General features: G+C 54.0%; 1 protein-coding gene across 1 annotated transcript in view; it reads right to left on the bottom strand.

Moving 5' to 3' along the window:
- KMT2D (lysine methyltransferase 2D) overlaps positions 1-19,762 on the bottom strand; it is a gene marked incomplete at its 5' end in the record, with an annotated part of 35,339 nt that overhangs the window by 4,377 nt on the left and 11,200 nt on the right. The window contains 30 exons of the mRNA XM_081083993.1: positions 597-644; positions 1,149-1,279; positions 1,378-1,514; positions 2,397-3,537; positions 3,690-3,817; positions 3,896-4,028; positions 4,667-4,839; positions 4,901-5,076; positions 5,249-5,324; positions 6,194-6,353; positions 6,513-6,680; positions 6,805-6,945; positions 7,068-8,636; positions 8,817-9,953; positions 10,050-10,282; positions 10,392-10,458; positions 10,564-10,648; positions 10,790-10,913; positions 13,093-14,930; positions 15,162-15,295; positions 15,374-15,556; positions 15,660-17,474; positions 17,598-17,648; positions 17,858-17,931; positions 18,031-18,272; positions 18,522-18,606; positions 18,705-18,842; positions 19,031-19,141; positions 19,268-19,333; positions 19,534-19,681. Coding sequence (XP_080940119.1) covers positions 597-644; positions 1,149-1,279; positions 1,378-1,514; positions 2,397-3,537; positions 3,690-3,817; positions 3,896-4,028; positions 4,667-4,839; positions 4,901-5,076; positions 5,249-5,324; positions 6,194-6,353; positions 6,513-6,680; positions 6,805-6,945; positions 7,068-8,636; positions 8,817-9,953; positions 10,050-10,282; positions 10,392-10,458; positions 10,564-10,648; positions 10,790-10,913; positions 13,093-14,930; positions 15,162-15,295; positions 15,374-15,556; positions 15,660-17,474; positions 17,598-17,648; positions 17,858-17,931; positions 18,031-18,272; positions 18,522-18,606; positions 18,705-18,842; positions 19,031-19,141; positions 19,268-19,333; positions 19,534-19,681 — 10,712 coding nt within the window. The remainder of the gene's footprint in view (positions 1-596; positions 645-1,148; positions 1,280-1,377; positions 1,515-2,396; positions 3,538-3,689; positions 3,818-3,895; positions 4,029-4,666; positions 4,840-4,900; positions 5,077-5,248; positions 5,325-6,193; positions 6,354-6,512; positions 6,681-6,804; positions 6,946-7,067; positions 8,637-8,816; positions 9,954-10,049; positions 10,283-10,391; positions 10,459-10,563; positions 10,649-10,789; positions 10,914-13,092; positions 14,931-15,161; positions 15,296-15,373; positions 15,557-15,659; positions 17,475-17,597; positions 17,649-17,857; positions 17,932-18,030; positions 18,273-18,521; positions 18,607-18,704; positions 18,843-19,030; positions 19,142-19,267; positions 19,334-19,533; positions 19,682-19,762) is intronic.

The following is a 19,762-nucleotide window of genomic DNA, read 5'->3' as shown; positions in this document are numbered from 1 at the left end:
CTCTGTGCAGATGGCTCAGTGCAGGGGAATGACTGCTGCCTGACAGGATCCTTTTCACCACCCTAGGGCACCAGCCAAATTCTTCCCCATCCCAGAGCAGTGGTTTTCAAACATTTTTTACTCTTCTTTCTTTAGCAGAAATCTTTTTTTTAACAAAATGTTATTGGAACTCCAATACATAAACTAGACGAAAATGAAATTCTTCTGGTTGAATTTGAGGAAGGGGGAGTTATACACAGGGAGGGCCAAGTTCTGCCCACTCAGTTTGTGTGTTCCAAAACTTTTTGGAACACACACAGTTTGAAAACCACTGTTATAGGGCATCAAGGATGAGGGCTGACTGGAGTAGAGTTGGACACTCTACGACAGCCTGAGGAGTAACCGAAGGCCTTCACAAAAGCCCTGCTACCGTGAATTCTGCCTCCCTCTACCCAGTGACCAAGGTCAGGCTACTGAGGAACACAGAAGGAACAGGAAACCACAAGTCAACATGTAATGTTCTGGTCCCAGCTGTGACCTCTGTCTAGTCACTTAACCTTTCTGGGTCTCAGTTTTCTCAGCTGTGAAATGGGGGTCATACCACCTGCCCTACCTACCTCATAAGGTTGTTGTGAGGATCAAATGAGATAATGGATGTGAAAACGCTTTGAAAAAAAAAGTATAAAGTGCTATACAAATTTAAGGTTTTATTATTTTTCTATTATATTTCTAATTATTTACTTTTGAAACCAACTCAGCCTGGGGAAGGGAAGGTGACCCTAGCACTCATGGGGCATCTGAGGTTTGGGAGAATCACAGGCCCCCTGGGAGCAAAATAGGAGAAGAAGGAGATGACTGGGCCCCTTATACAGTTCATAAAATTTTACCACTGTCCACCCAGAACCTCCCCAACAGCCATTCACTCCCAGGATGCCCAAGATAAGTCTGTCCTAGACCCCAGGTCAACCCAGGACACCTGAGCAGGTTGGGGGGAGGCGGAAAGGGATACTGTAGTGATAACTGCACACCCTCTAACCAGGAGGCCTAGAGCGAACCCCTCCAATCTCTCCAAGGGGAACTGTAACCTGTAACCCCAAACCCTCAATTGGCCAGAGGGTCCCTACCAACTCGCACACCCATATCCCTTGGCCCCAGCCCCACAAGCTCACCGTTTGTAGTGTGTGAGGATTTTAGGCTCTGATCGGGCACAACCAGTGGGGTTGATCATGAGTGGTAGCTCCATTAGGGGGTGGCGTCCATAGCGGAATAAATAGTTTTGACAGCTCTCCACTCCAGGCAGCTGTGGGCACAGGTCATGCTCACCTTAGCCTGAGCACTTTTGGGGCAGGACCAAAGTTCTCAGTGCCCCCCTCACCCCGGCTCCCGGCCCCTTCTTACTGATTCAGCTATGCGCAGCACAGCGTGCACCGTCAGCCCAAAGAGTTCCTCGCCTTTCAGGTACTCAGGGAAGAGCCTCAGCATGTCGGCCTCTTTTCTCATGGCAGCCACAGGCTCTATGATGCGATTCCACACAGCTAAGAGGCAAGGAAAGAGAGCAACCCTCACCATCTGGTGAAGTTCCTCAGAGGGAACTTCTGCTCAGTGAATCCGACCCTAACCTTGATCTGGAGCTACCTCCCTGTCACGAGGCTGTGTGGTTCTTCAGGACCCCCTCATGGCCTCCCAGTCCCACTCTCCTTCAACAAGCCACACTTCCCACTCCAGAGGGGCATTAGAGTGCCTTGTGACAGAGAAACATGAATCCAAGGTCCAGGAGACCCAGCACAGGTCACAGGACTTGCTGAGAGTCAGAACAACAGGCATGCTTTGGCACTGGGAAGATGAGTTCAGGTTTTAGTACTAGCCATTGGACCTTAAACCAGATACTTAAATCTAAGATTGTTTCTTGAAAACCTGGGAATAATAGTACTTACCTCAGAGGGTTGTGTGAACAAAATATCCTATATAAATCACTTAGCTTAGTTTGTGGCACATAGTACATGTTCACTAAAAGGTAACTGCTCTTATTGTTATTTTTATAATTAACACTAAAACTAAGATCAAAAGAATTTTGTCCAGAGAAAAGCAACCAAAGGGAACTTCATGGTTAGGATCAGATTGGGTGGGCCAGATGGTAAGGTCTCAGAACTGTATTCTTTTGTTCCACTGAGGACAGGAAAAGGAGCCAGAATAAAGTTAGACAAGCAAAACATCTTCAATTATAAGGGAATTTAAGGTAAGAGAGGCTAAAACACTTTCTCTGGGGATTTTCAAGAGACCTCCACCTACGTGCAATAGAGCATGCAGAGGGCAGATCACTCACAAGGACCCTGCAGATCCCTTTTCCACACTGTAAAGATGATTCCAGGAGAAACTTGCCCAACTCCACATTACCATTTCCAGGGCCCAGTGCTCACCCTGGGGAGAGGCATCAGTGAAGACCAGGTCCTCCAGGCCCTGCTCCATGACTTTGATTATGAACTCCGGCCGACCGTTGTTCTCACCAATAGAGCAGCGGTAGCAGCAGCGGCGGTTGTTGGTGCGAAGGCTCCAGTAGATGCGTGTGGCTTCGTAGCCAACGGGATAAAGGGCAGTGGCACTGTGAAAGTCGGCCATCTGATGAGGGAGCAGCTGTCCAATGGCATGGAACACAAGGCCCCCTACCCGGAACATGTGCAGCCGCTCTCCCCGCTGGATGATGCTAGCGATTTGCTTCACCTCATCCCGCTCAATGTAGACCCGCCGGAAGACAGCAAAAGAACTCAGCTCTTGCTCACAGGGCCCTTTGATCTTATGCATTGGACACAGCATGGTCTTGTCCTTAAAGAACATGCACTTGGCGCGGATGGCGCAGGCAAAATGGTAGACGTTGGGACAACGCATGCGATTGCAGCTGCTGGTGGCACCGGTGCGCTGGCACAAGGAGCACTTGGTTAACAGTCCTCGGTGGAGGGCCACTTCCACATTCATTAGTGCCCCACCCTGGGTCTCATAGACCTCCGTGGACCACAGGGCACAGTTGAGGTGCACCCACAGATCCAGGTCCAGGTTCAGCAAACGGGCAGGCCCATCAGTGGCCCCATCACCCTCCTCATGACAGAAGCAGCAGCGCCGCATGTCTCGAGGCACCTTGTCAGGTCGCAGGGCTGTGCCAAGTTGTTCCATAAACTCTGCCACTTCCCGCTCATCCTCCTGCTGCCCACTACCCTTCTGGATGGTCAGGAGCAGCCGCAGACGCTTCCAGCGCACCCCTTTCCACTTCTTGAGCCGAGGGGACCGGCAATCTTCACCTTCTTCAGAGGGCCGGGCTCGGGGCTTGGGCCGGGTGGATTCAGGGGAGGAGGCCAGGGGCAGAGGCGAGGGGACAGGTGGCTCAATTGAGGGTTCAGCTGGGAGTTCGACCAGGGGTTCAGCAGGGGGGCTGGCAGGAGAGGGTGCCAAGGGGGATGGGGGTGGGGAGGGTTCTTCAGGAGGTGGGGCGGAGAGCTGTCGAACGTCCAGATTGGAGACATTGTAGGTGTAGCTGTGTTGGGTGGGTGGCTCTGGGATAGGGCTCTCCTATGGGAGGGGGCACGAACCCTGTATGGTTAGTGCCAGCTCCTCACTTAACTAGCCCCCTCCCTTTGCCCACCCACATCCCACTCTCCCAAAAGCCCCCTCTGCTATCTCTGCCCTAGCCAGAGACACCCCTTTTTCTTACCCAGACCCACCTGTTTCAGGAGGCTCAAGATGTCTAGCTGGCTCTTGAGAGTATAGCCAGGCAACACGGCATCAAATTGCTTTAGCCAGTCAGGGCCAGCTTCTGGGCTCTTGCCTCCCAGACTCTTTTCTTTCCCACCTGCAGGAAGGAGGGGGTCAGAGCCTCCCACCAGAATCATTCCCCTTAGGTCCCCAGGTGTTTTCCTGCCACACTCACCAGGGCCCTCAGCGTCCCCCTTCTTAGGCTCAATGCCTGCCCGGGCAGGGCTCTCTGGGAACAGCACCTCATAGGAGTTGGGGATCTTCATGCTTAGCAGCTCTGCCACTGCCACCATCACACCATTCAGATTCTGCCGGAGCAGGGAAGGGAGGGGAGACCTTTTCAGCAGGTTGTGTACAGTGAGCACTACCACCAGCTTTGTGGGGACAAGGACACTTAGAACACAGCTCCACAAGCGGCCGGTCAGTCCAGCCCTGTGCCATCCAACTCTTCCCACGTACTTGTTTTATGGTGGCCTTGCCCAAACTGCTGTGGGCATTAGCAGGAGCTCCACAAAAGGGGCCTGTGTCAACTAAGTTTAGGAAACAATACACATTATATCCATAACTTGGGAGATTCACGATAATTAGCAAATTAGAGAAGCTGAGGAGTCTTATAGTAAGGACTCCTGTCTGGTTGTTTTAACTGGGACTGCTCATTTCCCGTTAACATTAAAAAACAAAAAACAGTTTCACCAAATATAATGGGGTGCTGTCTTGTATCATATGTCGCATTATACACACTCTCTTTATTTGTTGAGTGTGTCTTTACCACAGGACTGTGAACTCCCTGAAGGCAGGGACCCCTCATGTTTCATTTACTCTAACCCTACAGCCACTAGCCTAGGCTTTCACATAGCTTTAAAGGACCAAATTTATCCAGACAAGTTTCAGGGACTGCCCTCTGATAAGCACCCCTTAGGCCTCTGAGGCACCCTCCAGGACACACCTTGGCTGCAGCAGCAGAGACCGTCAGCATGACTGACACCTCACTTCCTTTGCCCTTTTCCCAAGTTGTGGCAGGCAGCTTTCCAGGGGCCTCCAGGCCTAGAGCCCCATAAGGTTTGGTATCTGGGAAGACTAAATGAGAAAGAAGGATCTGTGTTAGCCTCAGCTGCCCCTCTGCCCCAGCTCTGACACCCCAGCCTGGCCTGGCCTGGCCTATGTTCAGGGCAGCCCCTACCTGGAATGCTGGCCCGAGGAATGATGGGGATTACAGGGGAGAGAGCCCGGTCTTCCTGCTCCCACTGCCCTGAGCCCAGCTGAGGGAAACGAGGTGTCTCCTCCCCCAGGATGCTCTCGGGGGATGAAGCCGGCACAATGCTGTCAGGAGAATCGCTGTCCTCATCACTCTCCATCCTGTAGGCCAAAAGTAGACATTTGTTGCTACAGCTGTGCAGACCCCAACTCCCAAATCTAGAGATTAGTAGATATCACAGCCTTACTTAAAATCTACTATTGGTCAAAGGGAAAATGAGACAACCAGATCCCTAACCCCATTCCTCACCCCCATTTCCAGCACAATCCCTACCTGACATCCTCAGTCTGATTGTGAGGGGGTGTAGGCAAGGCGGCCAGCAGGTCTAGGCTCTTCACCTCTGAAGCATCTGAGGGGTAGGTAGGGAAAAGAAAAGTCAGGCCTAGGGTGGACAGAGCTGATGGTGCTTTCTCCACCACATTTCAGGCCTAACTAGTACAACATCTAGTTTAGCTATCATAAGCACTGTCTACCCATCTACCAGTTTGGAGCAAACTATATTTTGAGCATTTCCAATGTGTCAGGTCCTGAGCTTTATGTGCATTCTTTATTTATAATATTTTAACACTCCATTGAGTATTATAATATCTATTTTATAGTGAGGAAACTCAGGCTCACACAAGTCAATCAAGTTACTGGGCTATAGTAACACGGCTAAAAGAACGCAGGACCAGGATTCACAACCAGCTGTGACAATAGTTTATACCCACCAAGGCTATCTGTTCATTATAAACAAAAGTTTCATTAACATTCTGTCATCCACTTCCCTGTCTTGGTTCTAGACCAGTGATGGCAAACCTATGACACGCGTGTCAGAGGTGACACGCAAACTCATTTTTTTGGTTGATTTTTCTTTGTTAAATGGCATTTAAATATATAAAATTAATATCAAAAATATAAGTCTTTGTTTTACTATGGTTGCAAATATCAAAAAATTTCTATATGTGACACGGCACCAAAGTTAAGTTAGGGTTTTTCAAAATGCTGACACGCCGAGCTCAAAAGGTTCGCCATCACTGGCCTAGACTCCCAATGCCCATCCTTGTCTCCAACCAATTAGTCCTGAAGGGGTCCTTTCTATCTCAGGTACTGGTTGTGTGTGCACACAGCGAAACACGCAACTATCTATGCGAAACTGTTTGACAGGGTACACTAACTGGCTTGGACCCCAGCCACCAAATCCTTCTAGAGGAGAGGCCCACTCTACTCTTGACTTACCCCTCAGTGCTCCTTCAGTATCCCGGGCAGAGGCGGCATCCTTGGGGTGCTCCCCCAGCTCTTCAGATGCAGTGACGCCATTCACCATCTTCTGCTGCACCGATGGGGGTGGGGTGGGGGGCAGCGACGAGGGTGGTGTCGGCGGGTTACTCAGGTTATTCTGGGGGTGGGGTGGGGTGTTGTGTGCAAGATGGCAGGGAGAGACTGACATAATCTCCTGGCCCCACACTGTAACAGCAACTTCCTCAAGTATCCCACTCCCACCTCCACCTCCCCAAGAACCTCATCATCCCCCCAAAAGGTATCGTCATTTTCTAACCTTGGTAAGCAGCTGAGAATAGTAGTCAGGGCCAGTGGGTAGTGCCCCACTTCCAAAGGTCCCCCTCAGCTGGCACTGCCCATTGATTGGGCAGCTACTGCCAAAGGGAGCAAAGAGGCTAAAATTGGCGGTGATGGTAGGCTCCGTTAGGGGCAGCAGGGACAGCTCCTAGGAGGGGCAAGATGACAAGGTTGGAAACCTGCAGCACGTACATCTCTGCCACTGCATGGCTGGGGGCCAGGGTGCCCCCTTATCCTGAGTTGGGACCAGGGGACTGGCTCCTGGGGGTCACCTGTTTTAGCTGTTTCAGCAAGGCCTCGCTGGCCCTGACCCCGTCCTCCTTCCGCAGCTTCTTTCGGGAGCTCACCAACCTGTCGCTTGCCTTCTGTACCCGCTTGGGCTTCGGTGTCAAAGGTTTCCTGGCTGCTGTATCCTAAGCCGGATAAACCCACAGTGAAGGCTGCTGTCCTCCTCAGAGCCCTCATCTCTTCTGTTTCACCAAGGCCTGCTCACTCTGCCCCACGTTCCAGGCCCCACTCTACCTGGAATACTCACCTCCTTATTGCTGGGGGTACCCTGTAGTTTCTGCTCCAGCCCAGCCAACTTGCTGTCAATGTGCCCGTTGATCTCTGTTCGCAGCCCCTCGGGCCCCCGCCCAGTGCTGAGTTGCACATTCTTTGCACGTAGAAGCTTCTGCAAGAGCAGATGCCCGGCCTCTGAGCGGGGGCCTGCCAGCAGGTGGTGGTTGCTGGTACCTGGTGTCCCTATTGGCTCCCCATTGGCCTCCCTCTTCAGCACCTGGGCTCCCAGGGCACATGGCTCTTCCCGAGGCTCCTGCTTGATGCTGAGATAGGATGGTTCGGGCACCGCCTGCCCATTCACCTGCTCTGGATGCCCAGGTACCAGGCTGCTCTGCTCCGGCTTCTGGGCTTCTGCTGGGTTGTCTGGAGGATCCCAAGGTCCCAACCCTTTGCCAAATAAGGTATCTGCAAGCTGGGCAGCAGCAGGTGAGATCTTCCCAGGAGGCAGCTCCAAGGGCAGCGCTTGGGGTTTTGGGGTCCCTGGCTGTGTGGGAGGGAGCTGGGCCTCAGAGGGGAGCTGGGAACTAGGGGACGGTAATTGTGAAGGTCTCTTTGGCTCTTGTGGGCTAGATGGTGGAGGTGTGGGATGAACAGGACCAAGGACTGGTCCAGTTGATAAGGCTCCTTGTGGGGCAGGGAGCCGGGGTGGGCCCTGAGGTCGAAGTCCTGCCCCTAGCTCCTGGAGAGGCCCTGTCTGGGATCCAGGGAAGCCCCCAACTTGGGGCTGGCGGCCTAGGAGGCCCTGGAGGGGAGAGGGCTGGGTCCCAGGCTCCTGATAGGATGGGGCCTGGCGTATGGCCTGACTCTGCTGGAGCTGCCGCTGCATGAGGAGTGCCTGCAGCTGCTGCTGCTGCTGAGGGCTCAAGTGCCGCAACTGTGGGTTTTTGGCCAAAACTCCTTGGAGCTGTGCTCGAAACTGACCCACCGTAGGCATGACTCCAGCCCCGGGCAGGCCCTGCCCAGACTGGGGGACAGATCCTGGTTTGGCAGGCTGTGGCCCTGCATTATTTTGCAAGGGCCGCTCTAGTCCATGGTGCTGTTGGGAGCCCAGAAGGTTCTGAGTTATGGGCCCAGGCTGCTCCCCTAAGGAAACAGAGGATTGGGTCAGCAGGTGTGGCACAGAAGAGGCCTCTGAAGATGATCCACTGTTTGATTGCCCATGGCTGCCCACACCTGCTGTGTGGAGCAAGTTAACTTGCTGCTGCTGCTGCTGTCCTTGGAGCCTCAGAGGTGGCTGCAGTGGCACAGAGTTGGGCTGAGGCTGGGCCTGGGGTTGGACAAGCAGGAGTTGTGAGTCCCCAGAGAGTGAGGGCTTTACTTCCCCTGGTTCAGTGGGCACTGCCTCAGGTACAGTCCCTATTGCTACACCTCCCTGATGTGTGGAGGGCCCCTCAGTGGCCTCTGGAGGAAGAGTGGTCTCTACAATGCTTTGTTCCTTGCCCGTTAGGAGAAGGGTTGGGCCCAAGGCTCCGGGGTTAGAAAAGTGTTGTTGCAGAGGCTTGGCTGGCATTCCAGGACCAAGAGTCACTTGCTGCTGCTGTTGCTGAGGAGACAGTAAAGTTCGACTCTGGTTTAAGAGGCCTATCTGCTGCTGTTGCTGCTGTTGTAGCTGTTGCTGTTGTAGCTGTTGCTGTTGAAGCTGCTGTTGCTGTTGCTGTTGTAGCTGTTGTTGCTGTTGAAGCTGCTGTTGCTGTTGAAGCTGCTGTTGCTGTTGCTGTTGTAGCTGTTGTTGCTGTTGAATCTGCTGCTGCTGTTGTAGCTGCTGCTGCTGTTGTAGCTGCTGCTGCTGTTGTAGCTGCTGCTGCTGTTGTAGCTGCTGCTGCTGTTGTAGCTGCTGTTGTTGTTGTAGCTGCTGCTGCTGCTGCTGTAGCTGTAAGGAGGCCATTGGCTGAGTGCTAAGCTTGGGCTGCCCACTATGTGGCATGAGACCCTGCTGAAGATGAGAAAGCCCTGCCATGGGTCCCTGCTGTTGGTGCTGTTGGTGCTGCTGCTGCTGCTGCTGCTGGGCTGTGACCAGTCGGTGTCCCATAAGGCCCTGACTTTGCTGTGCCAGCTGAGGTGAACTTGGTACCCGGGACTGGGTCAGAAGCACCTGTCTGTGAGGACCCTGAGACCCCAAAGCTCCAGGGTGTTGTTGCTGCTGCTGCAACACTGCCACCTGGGCAGGGCCCAGCATGCCCTGGGGCCCCTGGGGTGGTTGAGGCGACAGCTGCTGGACCAAGAGGCCCTGATGGCTGCTGGAAGGCAGAAGCCCTTGGGGCTTGGGACCCAGAGCCTGGTTTGCCTGTATCCCAGGTCCCTGCTGCTGTTGCTGCTGGATTGCCACCTGCCCTAGGAGGTGCTGCTGCTGCTGCTGCTGCTGTTGCAGTTTCTGGGCAATCTGCATACGTTGCTGCTGTAGCTGTAGCTGCCTTTCCTGCAAAAGCCTCGATTCAGGTCCCAAGCCTCGAAGAGCAAGATTGCCAGGAAAAAAGCCCCCTGAGGGGCCAGCCAGGGCTCCAGCCCCGCCAGAATGTTGCTGTTGTTGTTGTTGGGCCAAGGTTGTGTTGAGGAAGGGGCCACCAGGCTGTCCAGGTAGTGCCATGCCCCCTGGGGGCAGACGAAGTCCGGCAGCTTGCCCACCAGGGGGCCCCTGTGGTGGCTGTAGCGCATGGCCAGGGAGCAGCTGACCAGGGAGCTTGGTGAGTAGCCGAGGACTCTGGGAAGGGCTAAGGGCCAGCACCGCTGAGTGTTGTTGTTGCTGCTGCTGTTGCTGCTGCTGCTGTTGCTGCTGCTGCTGTTGCTGCTGCTGCTGCTGCTGCTGCTGCTTATTCCGATATTCTGCCATGAGATTTGTGTGCTCCTTCTGTTGCTTCCGGACCTAATGGGAGGGTCGGGGATGTCAGCCTCGAGCCTGCCCACCATGCCAACCCTCTTCCCAGCTCCTGGTTTCTAAGCTGAAGCCTGCTTTTCCCACCTGATCCAGCTGTTTCTGGATCTTGCTCTGCTGCTCTGTAACCAACTTGAGCTTCTCAGCATCAGCCTCTGGGAACTCCCGGCCAGCCTTTTTGGCAGTACGCTGTTTGGCACACAGAGCCTTCCGGGATTTGCGGTGCACACCAATCTGCTCCTCTAGTACCTTCAGCTGCATCTGTAGGAGCTGTTGGGTATGGAATAGCCACTCTTCATACTGCCGCTGGTCAGCCTCATCTGGAAAAGAAAGCTGGTGTCAGGACCAACAGAATGGTGATCCCAATTCCTCTTCCTTCAAATGCCTCAAGCCATTTTCTTTTAGGCTCCTCCCCATCCCCATACTCACTGATCACTCCCTGGGCGAAAGTGGGTGGATTGGGACGAGCCTGGGAGGGGTCACCAGCATTCCTCTCCTGAAATGAGAGACACTGCTAAAGGGTCATATTTCCATACCAGCCCCTAAGAAGGGTGGCCCAACAGCATGGGACACAAATTCCTACTCCCACCTGATCACTTACCTGGCCACTCCCAGCTGCTACGTGGTTCTGCAGATCACTGCCAGTCCCCCCTGAGAGCCTCTGGGCTAGCAAGGACACTTGCTGCCTAGAGTTCACCAAAGCACAGAGGATGTGTTAGTAATGGGGTCATTTGAAAGGCAAAGAGGAGAAACAAGTAAGGAAGGAGATCAGGAAGGAGAGGAGAAAGATTGGGAAAGAAAAGGTCCAACCGCCACCCAAGTCTTACCTGTTCATACCAGGCGCTACTCCAATGCTGCCCTGAGCCATCACCTTCTTGATGCCTTTCAAAGCTACCATCTTGGCCTTTGCAATGGGATCAATGATATCTTCTGCAGCAAATTTGTCCAGGTCTGGAGAGGGAAAAACCAAGGGAGCTGGGCATTTGGGTCAATGCTCCATTCTATGTCTGCTATTGCTTCCAACACTTTAACCTCTATCAAGCCAAGCAACACAATGGCACTGCATGATGGAAAGACCAGTGGACTAGGAGCCAGGCAGCCTAGGTGACTCAGCTCTATTATTCACAGAACATGTGGCCCTGTTTGTGTTAGGAAAAGGTACTCAGTAAACATTTGTTAAACCAATATATCAATGTTACTTCACCTTTCTGAACCTCAGTTTACTCCACTATTTGGTAGAGATCATGACTCCCTATTCTGCCTTCCTTCTTCACCTCCAGGGCTTTCCGAGACTCCCCAAAAGGCGGGGGTGACATGTTTCCTCATGTGGCTACTGAGAGGACCACATATGACAAGAATATGAGCACAGTTGACCCTTGAACAACATGGATTTGAACTGCAGGCTCGGATTATATGCAGATTTTTTTTTTCATTAAATACTGTAAATGTATTTTCTCTTCCTTATTCTTTTTCTCAATAAACATTTTCTTTTCTCTAGCTTATTCTATTGTAAGAGTACAATATATAATACATAAAACATGCAAAATAATATGTGTTAATTATGTTATCAATAAGGCTTCTAGTCAACAGCAAGCTATTAGTGGTTAAGTTTTTTGGGGAATCTAAAGTTATACACAGATTTAACTATGTGGGGGTCAGCACCCCTAAGCCCATGTTCTTCAAGGGTTAACTGTCCATTTTACGACCTAGAAAGCATTCTTCAAAAGTAGTGTTCTTGCCCGGCCAGTATAGCTGATTGATTGAGCATCGACCTATGAACCAGGAGATCACAGTTCAATTCCTGGTCAGGGCACATGCCCAGGTTGCAGGCTCAATCCCCAGTGAGGGGCGTGCAGGAGGCAGCCAATCAACGATTCTCTCTCATCATTGATGCTTCTATCTCTCTCTCCTTTCTTCTCTGAAATCAATAAAAATATATATATTTTTAAAAAGTAGTGTTCTTAGAGGAACTAGTGCAGCCCAAGAACCCATCTGGCAAAGCCCTAGATGCCAGAGCTACTGTGGGCCTGACATGGACCACCTACATCCCACTCACCTGCCTGTCCTGGATGCTGGATAGAAAAAGAAAAGCAAAAAAAATCTAATCTTCCTAAAATCATACACATTGTATATTTCTCCACCACTCAGTAAATTTAACTGACTCCCCACTTTTTAAAGGACTAATTAAAATCCCTCCCCTGGTCTTTTGAGGCAGTAACACAGTTAAGAGGATCAGAGGGCCAGGGTTCAAACTCTAGCTCTGTTAGTTGTGTGATCTTGGGCAAGTTACTTAACCTCCATTCCTCATTTTCCTTTTCCATAATCAAAGATAATAATAATACCTATTTAATGACTTTGTTGAGATGATTAGATAATGAATGTACAGCACTCAGTACACAGATTGCAAATATTAATTACTCAATAACTGCTATTACAATTTGAGGTCTTATGGTAGTACCCTCTCACTTCCCTCTACACCAGTGATGGCGAACCTTTTGAGCTGGGTGTGTCAGCATTTTGAAAAACCCTAACTTAACTCTGGTGCCGTGTCACATATAGAAATTTTTTGATATTTGCAACCATAGTAAAACAAAGACTTATATTTTTGATATTTATTTTATATATTTAAATGCCATTTAACAAAGAAAATCAACCAAAAAAATGAGTTCGTGTGTCACCTCTGACACGCGTGTCATAGGTTCACCATCGCTGCTCTACACAAAGTCTACTCCAACCTAACCACTCACTCATTCTCCACATATCCCCCATTGGCTCTCCTGCCGATATGGTTCCTGTTCCCAAGTCTTTTTATCTATCTGGAGTGTTTTCTCTTGCACCACTTCTCGCCAAGTCCTAATCCTTAGGTCTCACCACAGCTACAAAGCCTTTGCTAATCAGGCTTCATGTATTCATCCCATTCCCTCACTCAAACATCAAAGTGCCTGCTATGCCAGGCACTGTTCCTCCCTTCTTAAAAGCTACAGTGCTTCTGCCAACACTACTAGTATGGTATTTAGTCAAAGATCTATGTCCCACCTCCCTTAACTATGAATTACCTTATGTCTGTAGTCTCAGTGCCCATTTTTTGGTGACAGTGACCACCCCTGAGTAACTAACCAGCTGAGGTTACCTGTATCTGGGAAGAAGCTGTTCGCCAGCTGCTGCTGCATCGCCAACTGTTGGGGTTTCATGCACATGGAGGGTGGCATGTTACCCATGGGCTTCTGTGCCAGCACTGGTTGTGGACTCTGCTGGGACACCAAGCCTGCCTGCCCTCCATGCTGCCCACTTATCATATGCCCTTGGTTGGACACCATGGCCAGGGATGGGGCCAGGCGCTGCTGAAGGGCATGAGCTGGTGGCTGGGTGGGCATCAATGGTTGGGCCAAGCCTGGCTGTCGGGAACCTCCAAGTCCCAGGGCAAGCTGTTGTTGGGGCCCAGCCAAAGTGGAAGAAGAGCCCTCATGTGGCAAAGACATGGCCTGGGCAGGGCCTGGTGTGGACAGTAGAGAATGCTGCTGTTGCTGCTGGGCCGGCTGTAGCTGTGCTGAGAGCTGCTGTTTCTTCTGCAGCTCCTTCTTCTCGTGCTCCAGCAGGTCTTCAATAAGCAGCGGTAACTCGCTAGCGACCAGGGAGCTCTCCATTTTGTCCAGCTCATCCCCAGATGCTGCATGTCCACCAGGCAAGGTCAGGGCTCCACTCTCTAATTCAAACTTCTCTAGCAGAGAGGACCCTCCTGGGCCACTCAGTGGGTTAGGGGTCAGCAGGTGAGCTGGTGGTCCTCCTGTGGCTCCAGTGTGCCCACTGCTAGAAAAGGGTCCTGTGCCTATCCGTGTGTCCCGGCTGCCCATCACACTCTGTCCTGGCTTCAGTCCCAGGCCTAGGGAAGTGGTGGCAGGTGCTGGCTCTACCTTGGGGTTGGTAATGGTGAACTGGCAAGGGGAAGGGTGGCGTCCACCCTCCTCCACCTTGGGCTTCACCTCAGGGAGCACTGGTGCCAGACGGGGCTCAGAAGCATCAGCAGCAGGGGGAGGGCGTTCCTCAGGGCCCACGGGTCCTGGCTCCACCCCCCGCAACAGAGCCTCCCGCTCAGCCTTTTCATTGGCTGACTCCACCAGCCTCAGGTGCTCATTGAAGATGTCCTTCTTGTCTCCAGTGTCCAACTCAGGGTCAGTATAGGCCAGTAGGTCAAACTCATCTCCATTGAGCAGGTCATCCAGGTGGGGATCGTTGGTCTCCAGGTTTTCCAGGGTGCCCAGCTCATCATCTCCCTTGGCCACATCTACACCCAGGCCCAAGTGAGCAAGTTCATCATCCTCCAGGGCCTTGTGGGCATCAAAGTCATCATCCAGCTCAGGGTCCTCACAGGGTAATTTCCCAGCTTCCAAGACCAGAGGAGGGGGGCGGCCAAGCTCAGTGCTCGATGGGGGCCGGCTGACCAGCTCCAAGCCAGGGGGCAGGGTGGGACCTTTGGTGTTGGGCACTGGATGGAGGCTATTGTTCAGTTCAGGGGCCAGCGGGGCTGCGGGTTTCTGTGGGGGAAGGCCTGATACCGTTAGACCACGAAGCCCTTCAGGAGCCAATCGGTGGGAGTCCTCACTTACAGGGTAAAATCGGGGTCTCTGAGGGGGACCCTGACCAGGAAATGGAGGCCCCCCAGGTCCTAGTCCTTTTTGTACATTGTGCCGCAACTCAATGAACTGGGCAGGACCAGCTGGACCAGGCACTGGCTCGCCAGGGCCAGGCAGGCGAGTAGGAAGTCCTGCCAAGGGGGAACCTAGGTTTTGGCGGCCAAGTTCAGGCCCAGGAGTTGATGAAAAGCGAGTAGACATGGCAAGTCTCATGGAGTTTGCTGCTGTTGCTTGCTGCTGCTGCTGCTGCCAGAGGTGTTGCTGCTGCTGCTGTAAGGGCAGGGACCCAGGATAGGGTGCTCGCTGATAAAAGGCTTGGGAGCCTCCCACCAGTTGCCTGGAAGAATATGCAGTAGTCAGTAAGATGAAGTAGACATTAAGATGAAGAAGAACTAGAACATGGGCCTAGAGCAGTAGGGAAGGGTAGAGTTAATGTGGCAAGGGGGAAGGAATAGGGGAGAAAAATGATACTGGAGAAGAATTAGAGAGACAGGTAAGTCAGAGGCAGTACACAAAGGTGGTCAAGTCTGTTCCCTTGATTTGCCCCCCAGTAACCCTGGAGCCTCACCGGCTATTCACATCCATAGAGGAAGGGGTGGCTGGTGGAGGTGGCCGGGAGAGTCGGTCATCACTTGGGAAAGCCCCTGGCCCTAGGATGGGGCCACCCAGCTTGTTTGAGGGCAGCCCAAGGCTACTCTTATCCTAGGAGAGATAAGAGGTAGATGAAGGTGGGGCCACCTTCAGTAACCTGGGCCCACCACACCTTGCCACCCTACCTACCTGGGTCCCAGAAAAGGGGGTCTGGCCTCGACTCAGCTGCTCAAAGGCAGGGTTGCTGGGCTCAGTACCCCAGTTCCCTGGAGGCCCCACTGCTCCTGCAGCTGCTGCAGCTGTTTCCTTCTCCTGCCGCAGGGTATTGCGCTGGATCTGTTGCCGAATCAGCAGCTCTCGCAGTCGCTGGCGCTGTGCAGAGAACAGAGAAGGGTAAGTCTATCGTACTCTAACCACAGGGCTGGCACAGGTACAGTGGAGGTTTGAGGGAGTCAGCTCCACGATGTCAACTCACCTGCCGTTGCTTCTCCAGCTCTGTCTGGCTGAGGCTGGAGATGCCTGGGTCCTGGGTACCTGGAAGTTCAGGTGCTGCCAAAGAGCCGGCCATTCCAGCTCCCGGGTCTTCTCGTTTATCGACTGGAGAGGTGATGCCAGCCCGCTGTGAGGCTCCATGGGGTGGGTAGGGGAGGGATCCATCGGGTACAGGTGGTGGCAGGACTGACTGGGGGCGGAGCGGGGACAGCCCATAGCCCTCTCCTGTGGAACCGCTGCTGGGTCCCAGAGGGCTACCCGATGGGTGGAAGTTCCCTGTGGCTACTGAGTAGTTTGTGCTTTGAGGCTTGCCCATAGTAGGGCCAGGCCCAAAATGGCTGTTGATCCCGTGGGGTGGAGGGAGACCAGGCTGAGGGACAGGGGGCTTTAGGGAAGAGGGCTCCCCGACTGCCTGAGGGAAAGTGAAACGCATGGGAGAGGGCGTGCCCACAAATGCACCCGTCCCAGGGGATCGGGCGAAATTTGGGGGCTGCCCACTTGGGACCTTGGCATGGAGCTCACCTGCTGGCCCTGAGGGCAGGGCTGCTGGGAATCCCCCAGCCCCCAGTGGAGTGTGAGCTAGAGGCCCAGACTTAAAGGCAACTTCAGGGGGCTGGGGTCGGGGTGGCTTATGCAATGGGGCAAATGGGTCACGGGACTGAGGGCGAGAGGGTGGGCGGGAATAAGGGTCAGGGGACTGGAAGCGAGGGGTCACAGGAGATGGACAGAAAGCCTCAGCAGACAGAGGACGGGGTGTCAATGGGGACTGGGAGCTGGACTGGGACTGGGGACTAGCGGGCACTCGGGAGAAAGGGTCAGAGGGCAGTGATCGGGGGGGTAGGGCACAGCAGCTCTCAGGGGCTGGGGGCTGGGGCCGAGGGGTCAATGGGGGCTGAGCATAAGGGTCAGGGTAGGGACCAGGGCGAAAGATATCCGAGTGGCTGGGGGGAGAAGGGGCCAAAGCCTGGGCAGGGGATGGCTCCTGGGGCCTTAGGCCCAAGCCCGGGCTCTGGGGCTCTACCTGAGATGCCCGAGGGGTCAGGGGAGCTTTAAAGACATCAGGTGCCTTTAACTCCAGGCTGCCCAGGTGGGGGCCTGAGGAGGGTGAGTCAACAAAGCCCAGGTTTGGAGGCCCATAGCTAGGAGAGGATGCCCCAAGCTCTTCCTTCTTCACCTCCAGGGCTTTCCGAGACTCCCCAAAAGGCGGGGGTGACAGCAGGGGCTCGGAAGCCTTGCCACCTCCTACTCCTGGGCTCTCAGGCACAGCCAGGTTGTCCAATGAGGGGCAGCGGGGTTTGAGGAAGGGGTCAGGTGTGGAGGGCTGGTGTCGGGGGGTGCCAGGTGGGGTAGTGTGGAATTCCCCTGGCTGGCCAGTCCCAGGACGAGATGAGGTGCCCAGCGTCGGGGGCTGCACAGGAGCCCCAGTCGGACTAGGATAGGGAGGATAGGTAGATGGTGCCGTAGGGAAGCGGGGCTCCAGAGCGTAAGCAGGGGCCAGTCCAAAGGGGTCCTGCGAAGGCACTTGGGCGGGCACCTGGGGTGGGAGCTTGAGGAAGAGCTCACCGGGCGAGTCGGGGCCAGGCACCGTGCCCGCCGGCGGCTTCAGGAACCCATCCGCAGAGGTAGACAAGCCGGCGGGGGTAGTGGGGCTGCCAATGAAAATGGTGGGGGCCGCAGCAGGGGGCGGACTGCCCAGTGCCCCTGGCTGGGGGGGAATGCGGAGATGTAGGGCCGGTCGGTCAGTCTTACGGGCCATGTCGCCCACCTTGGTCTGCTTGTTGATCTGGCTCTCAGCCTGCTACGGAGGAGACCAGGCACAGAGCAGTCAGGCTGCTGTGGACAGGCCCTACATCCCCCTACCATCACAGAGGCCACCTGCTACAAGACATCAATGGTGCAGCCTGGTGGGGCCCCCACTCACCTTTTGCACCTTGTTGATGCGGTGAGCCGCCCGGTTATCTTTGGCCTTTTGCTAAAGGATGGAGGACACAGCCTTAGGCCTAGGGCTCAGCCTCATGCCCAGCCCCCATCCTCACATCACTCACATTCCCTACCCAAAAGCTAATCCCTTCTAGCCCAGATGCTTTAGGAGTGGGGAATGGAAAGAACTGAAATTTCCCCCAAATACCTCCCCCCCGCTCAGTTCCCAGTCCTGCTGACTCAGGCTTCCTTCTGTCTCACCAGATAGGGGGCTTTGTCAGCAGCTGGAACTTTTCTCCAGAGCTTCATGATTTGTTTGCAACGGCTAGACCAGTCTGGAGGACAGAGGGATTGCATTAGGAAACTTGGCAGGTGACCCCTGCAACTGCCATGTTACCAGGTTGTTGTCTCCCTTGCCCTCGCCCCACAGGTACCTGGGTAATCTTGCTTGAGATTGGGAAAGTTAATGTTGGCATACAGCACAGGCGAGATAGTGGAGAGTTGGCCCAACTCCTCATCCTTCTCCCAGCGCTGAAGACTCCGCTGGTTATAGGAGAGCCCGTCGCCCTCACCCTCCGTGGTGGGGGTGGTGGGGGTGGAGGGCGTGGTGCCCCCTGAGCCTGTCCAGGGACTGTCTGGTTCACCTGGTTCTGGGCTAAAGAAGCCCCCGCGCTCCCTGGGGCGCAGGGGCAGAAAGTCACAGGGGGCAGGGTTACCACACCCCAACCCAGACAAACTGCCCAGAGGCCCCAGGCCAAAACCCTGCCCCAACAGAGGAGGGCCACTAAGAAGGAGGTGGAGAGGAAAAGGGGGAAGTATTACTACAGCAGCATTCAGGAGTCCAAGGTTCCCTCCCTTGGCATGAACCCAACTGGAGGGAAGGGACTATGGGGACGGCCCATGAAGATTAAGCATAGATACCAACCTAGAATCCAAGAATGGGGACTGGCAGAGGCCTGGATAGGAGTCCATTGGGCTGCTGGAGGGGAGATTGCCCAAAGGGAGTCCACCTACAAGAGGCACAGGATCAGAGAAAGGAAGCAAGTGGCCCATCCTGGGGGCAAGCTTGGCCGTACCTGCCCACTAGTCTTCAAACCACCCATATCACCTTGAAGAAAGGGCCTCTGCAGCGGTGTACGGCTGCCATCTAGGCCAGGGGTTCCACAACCCAGATGCTGCTCTCGTTCAGAACCCAGAACATCCTTGAAGAGCTGCTGCAGGTCCTTGGATTCTATCTTGGGCAGTTCTATAAGGGATTGAGGGAGGAGGCTGCTGAGGGAGACTGGGGAGCTGAGGGGACACCACACATCCACAAACAGTCACGGCCGGGAGGTGCCCAGGACTCCCCACCGTATAGATGAGAGTCTCACAAGCGGAATCTTCTTCTCCCACAGAGGACCCTTTATACATGAAGAGAGTGGGTCACAGCCTCACCTTCTGTAGGAATCCTGTCTAAGTCAGAGCTAAGCATCCCTTCTCCTGGGGTTCCTGGCTTCTCGGGGTCACTGGGCACTGGGGATGCCTTTACACCCCCATCCTCAGGTCCTGCAATGAGCAGGAGAAACCCATCAGCCAAGGCCAGTATGGAGGTACCACACTGAGCACAGAAGGCATGGAAAAGTTTGACAGAGGAAAACCAAGCTAGGATGGAGTCCTCCCAGCCGGCCTCACCTGGTGTACCAGCCTTGCCCTCAGCACCACGGGATTCTTCATCTGCAACCTCTGTACCATCATCTCCTATGAGCAATAGTCGCCATTCCAATTAGAGATGCCCCACATCTGACATCCAGAATGGGTCTCCAGCTCCACAGGCCAGGGCCCTTGGCCTACCCTCAATTCCTGGAGACCAGCCCATCCCCCACCAAGTTCTCTTCCCAGCTCCTAAGCACAGAGGAAAGTTGGGTCCCTTCAAACCTCTTTACCACCACATGACTGACCTTTCTGTAAGGTGGGGAGCTCCTTCCTATCTGAGCCTCCATCCCCCTTGGCTTTTGGGGTTCCTAGTGCAAAGCTTGGCCGGCCCACCCCAACTGCAAAAAGGGCCTTCCGGCTCAGGTCCAACAGCTCCTTCCCAAAGAAGGCCTCCTGTGGGAAGAGGCAGGGGGAAATAGGCGTCTTCATGTCCTGCAGGGAGAATTCCCTGCACCCTTCAGAGCCTAAGGCCCA

This window comes from Myotis nattereri (genome assembly GCF_964212035.1).
Source record: "Myotis nattereri genome assembly, chromosome: 2".
NCBI lineage: Eukaryota > Metazoa > Chordata > Mammalia > Chiroptera > Vespertilionidae > Myotis > Myotis nattereri.
This window is presented reverse-complemented; position numbering and strand designations above follow the sequence as displayed.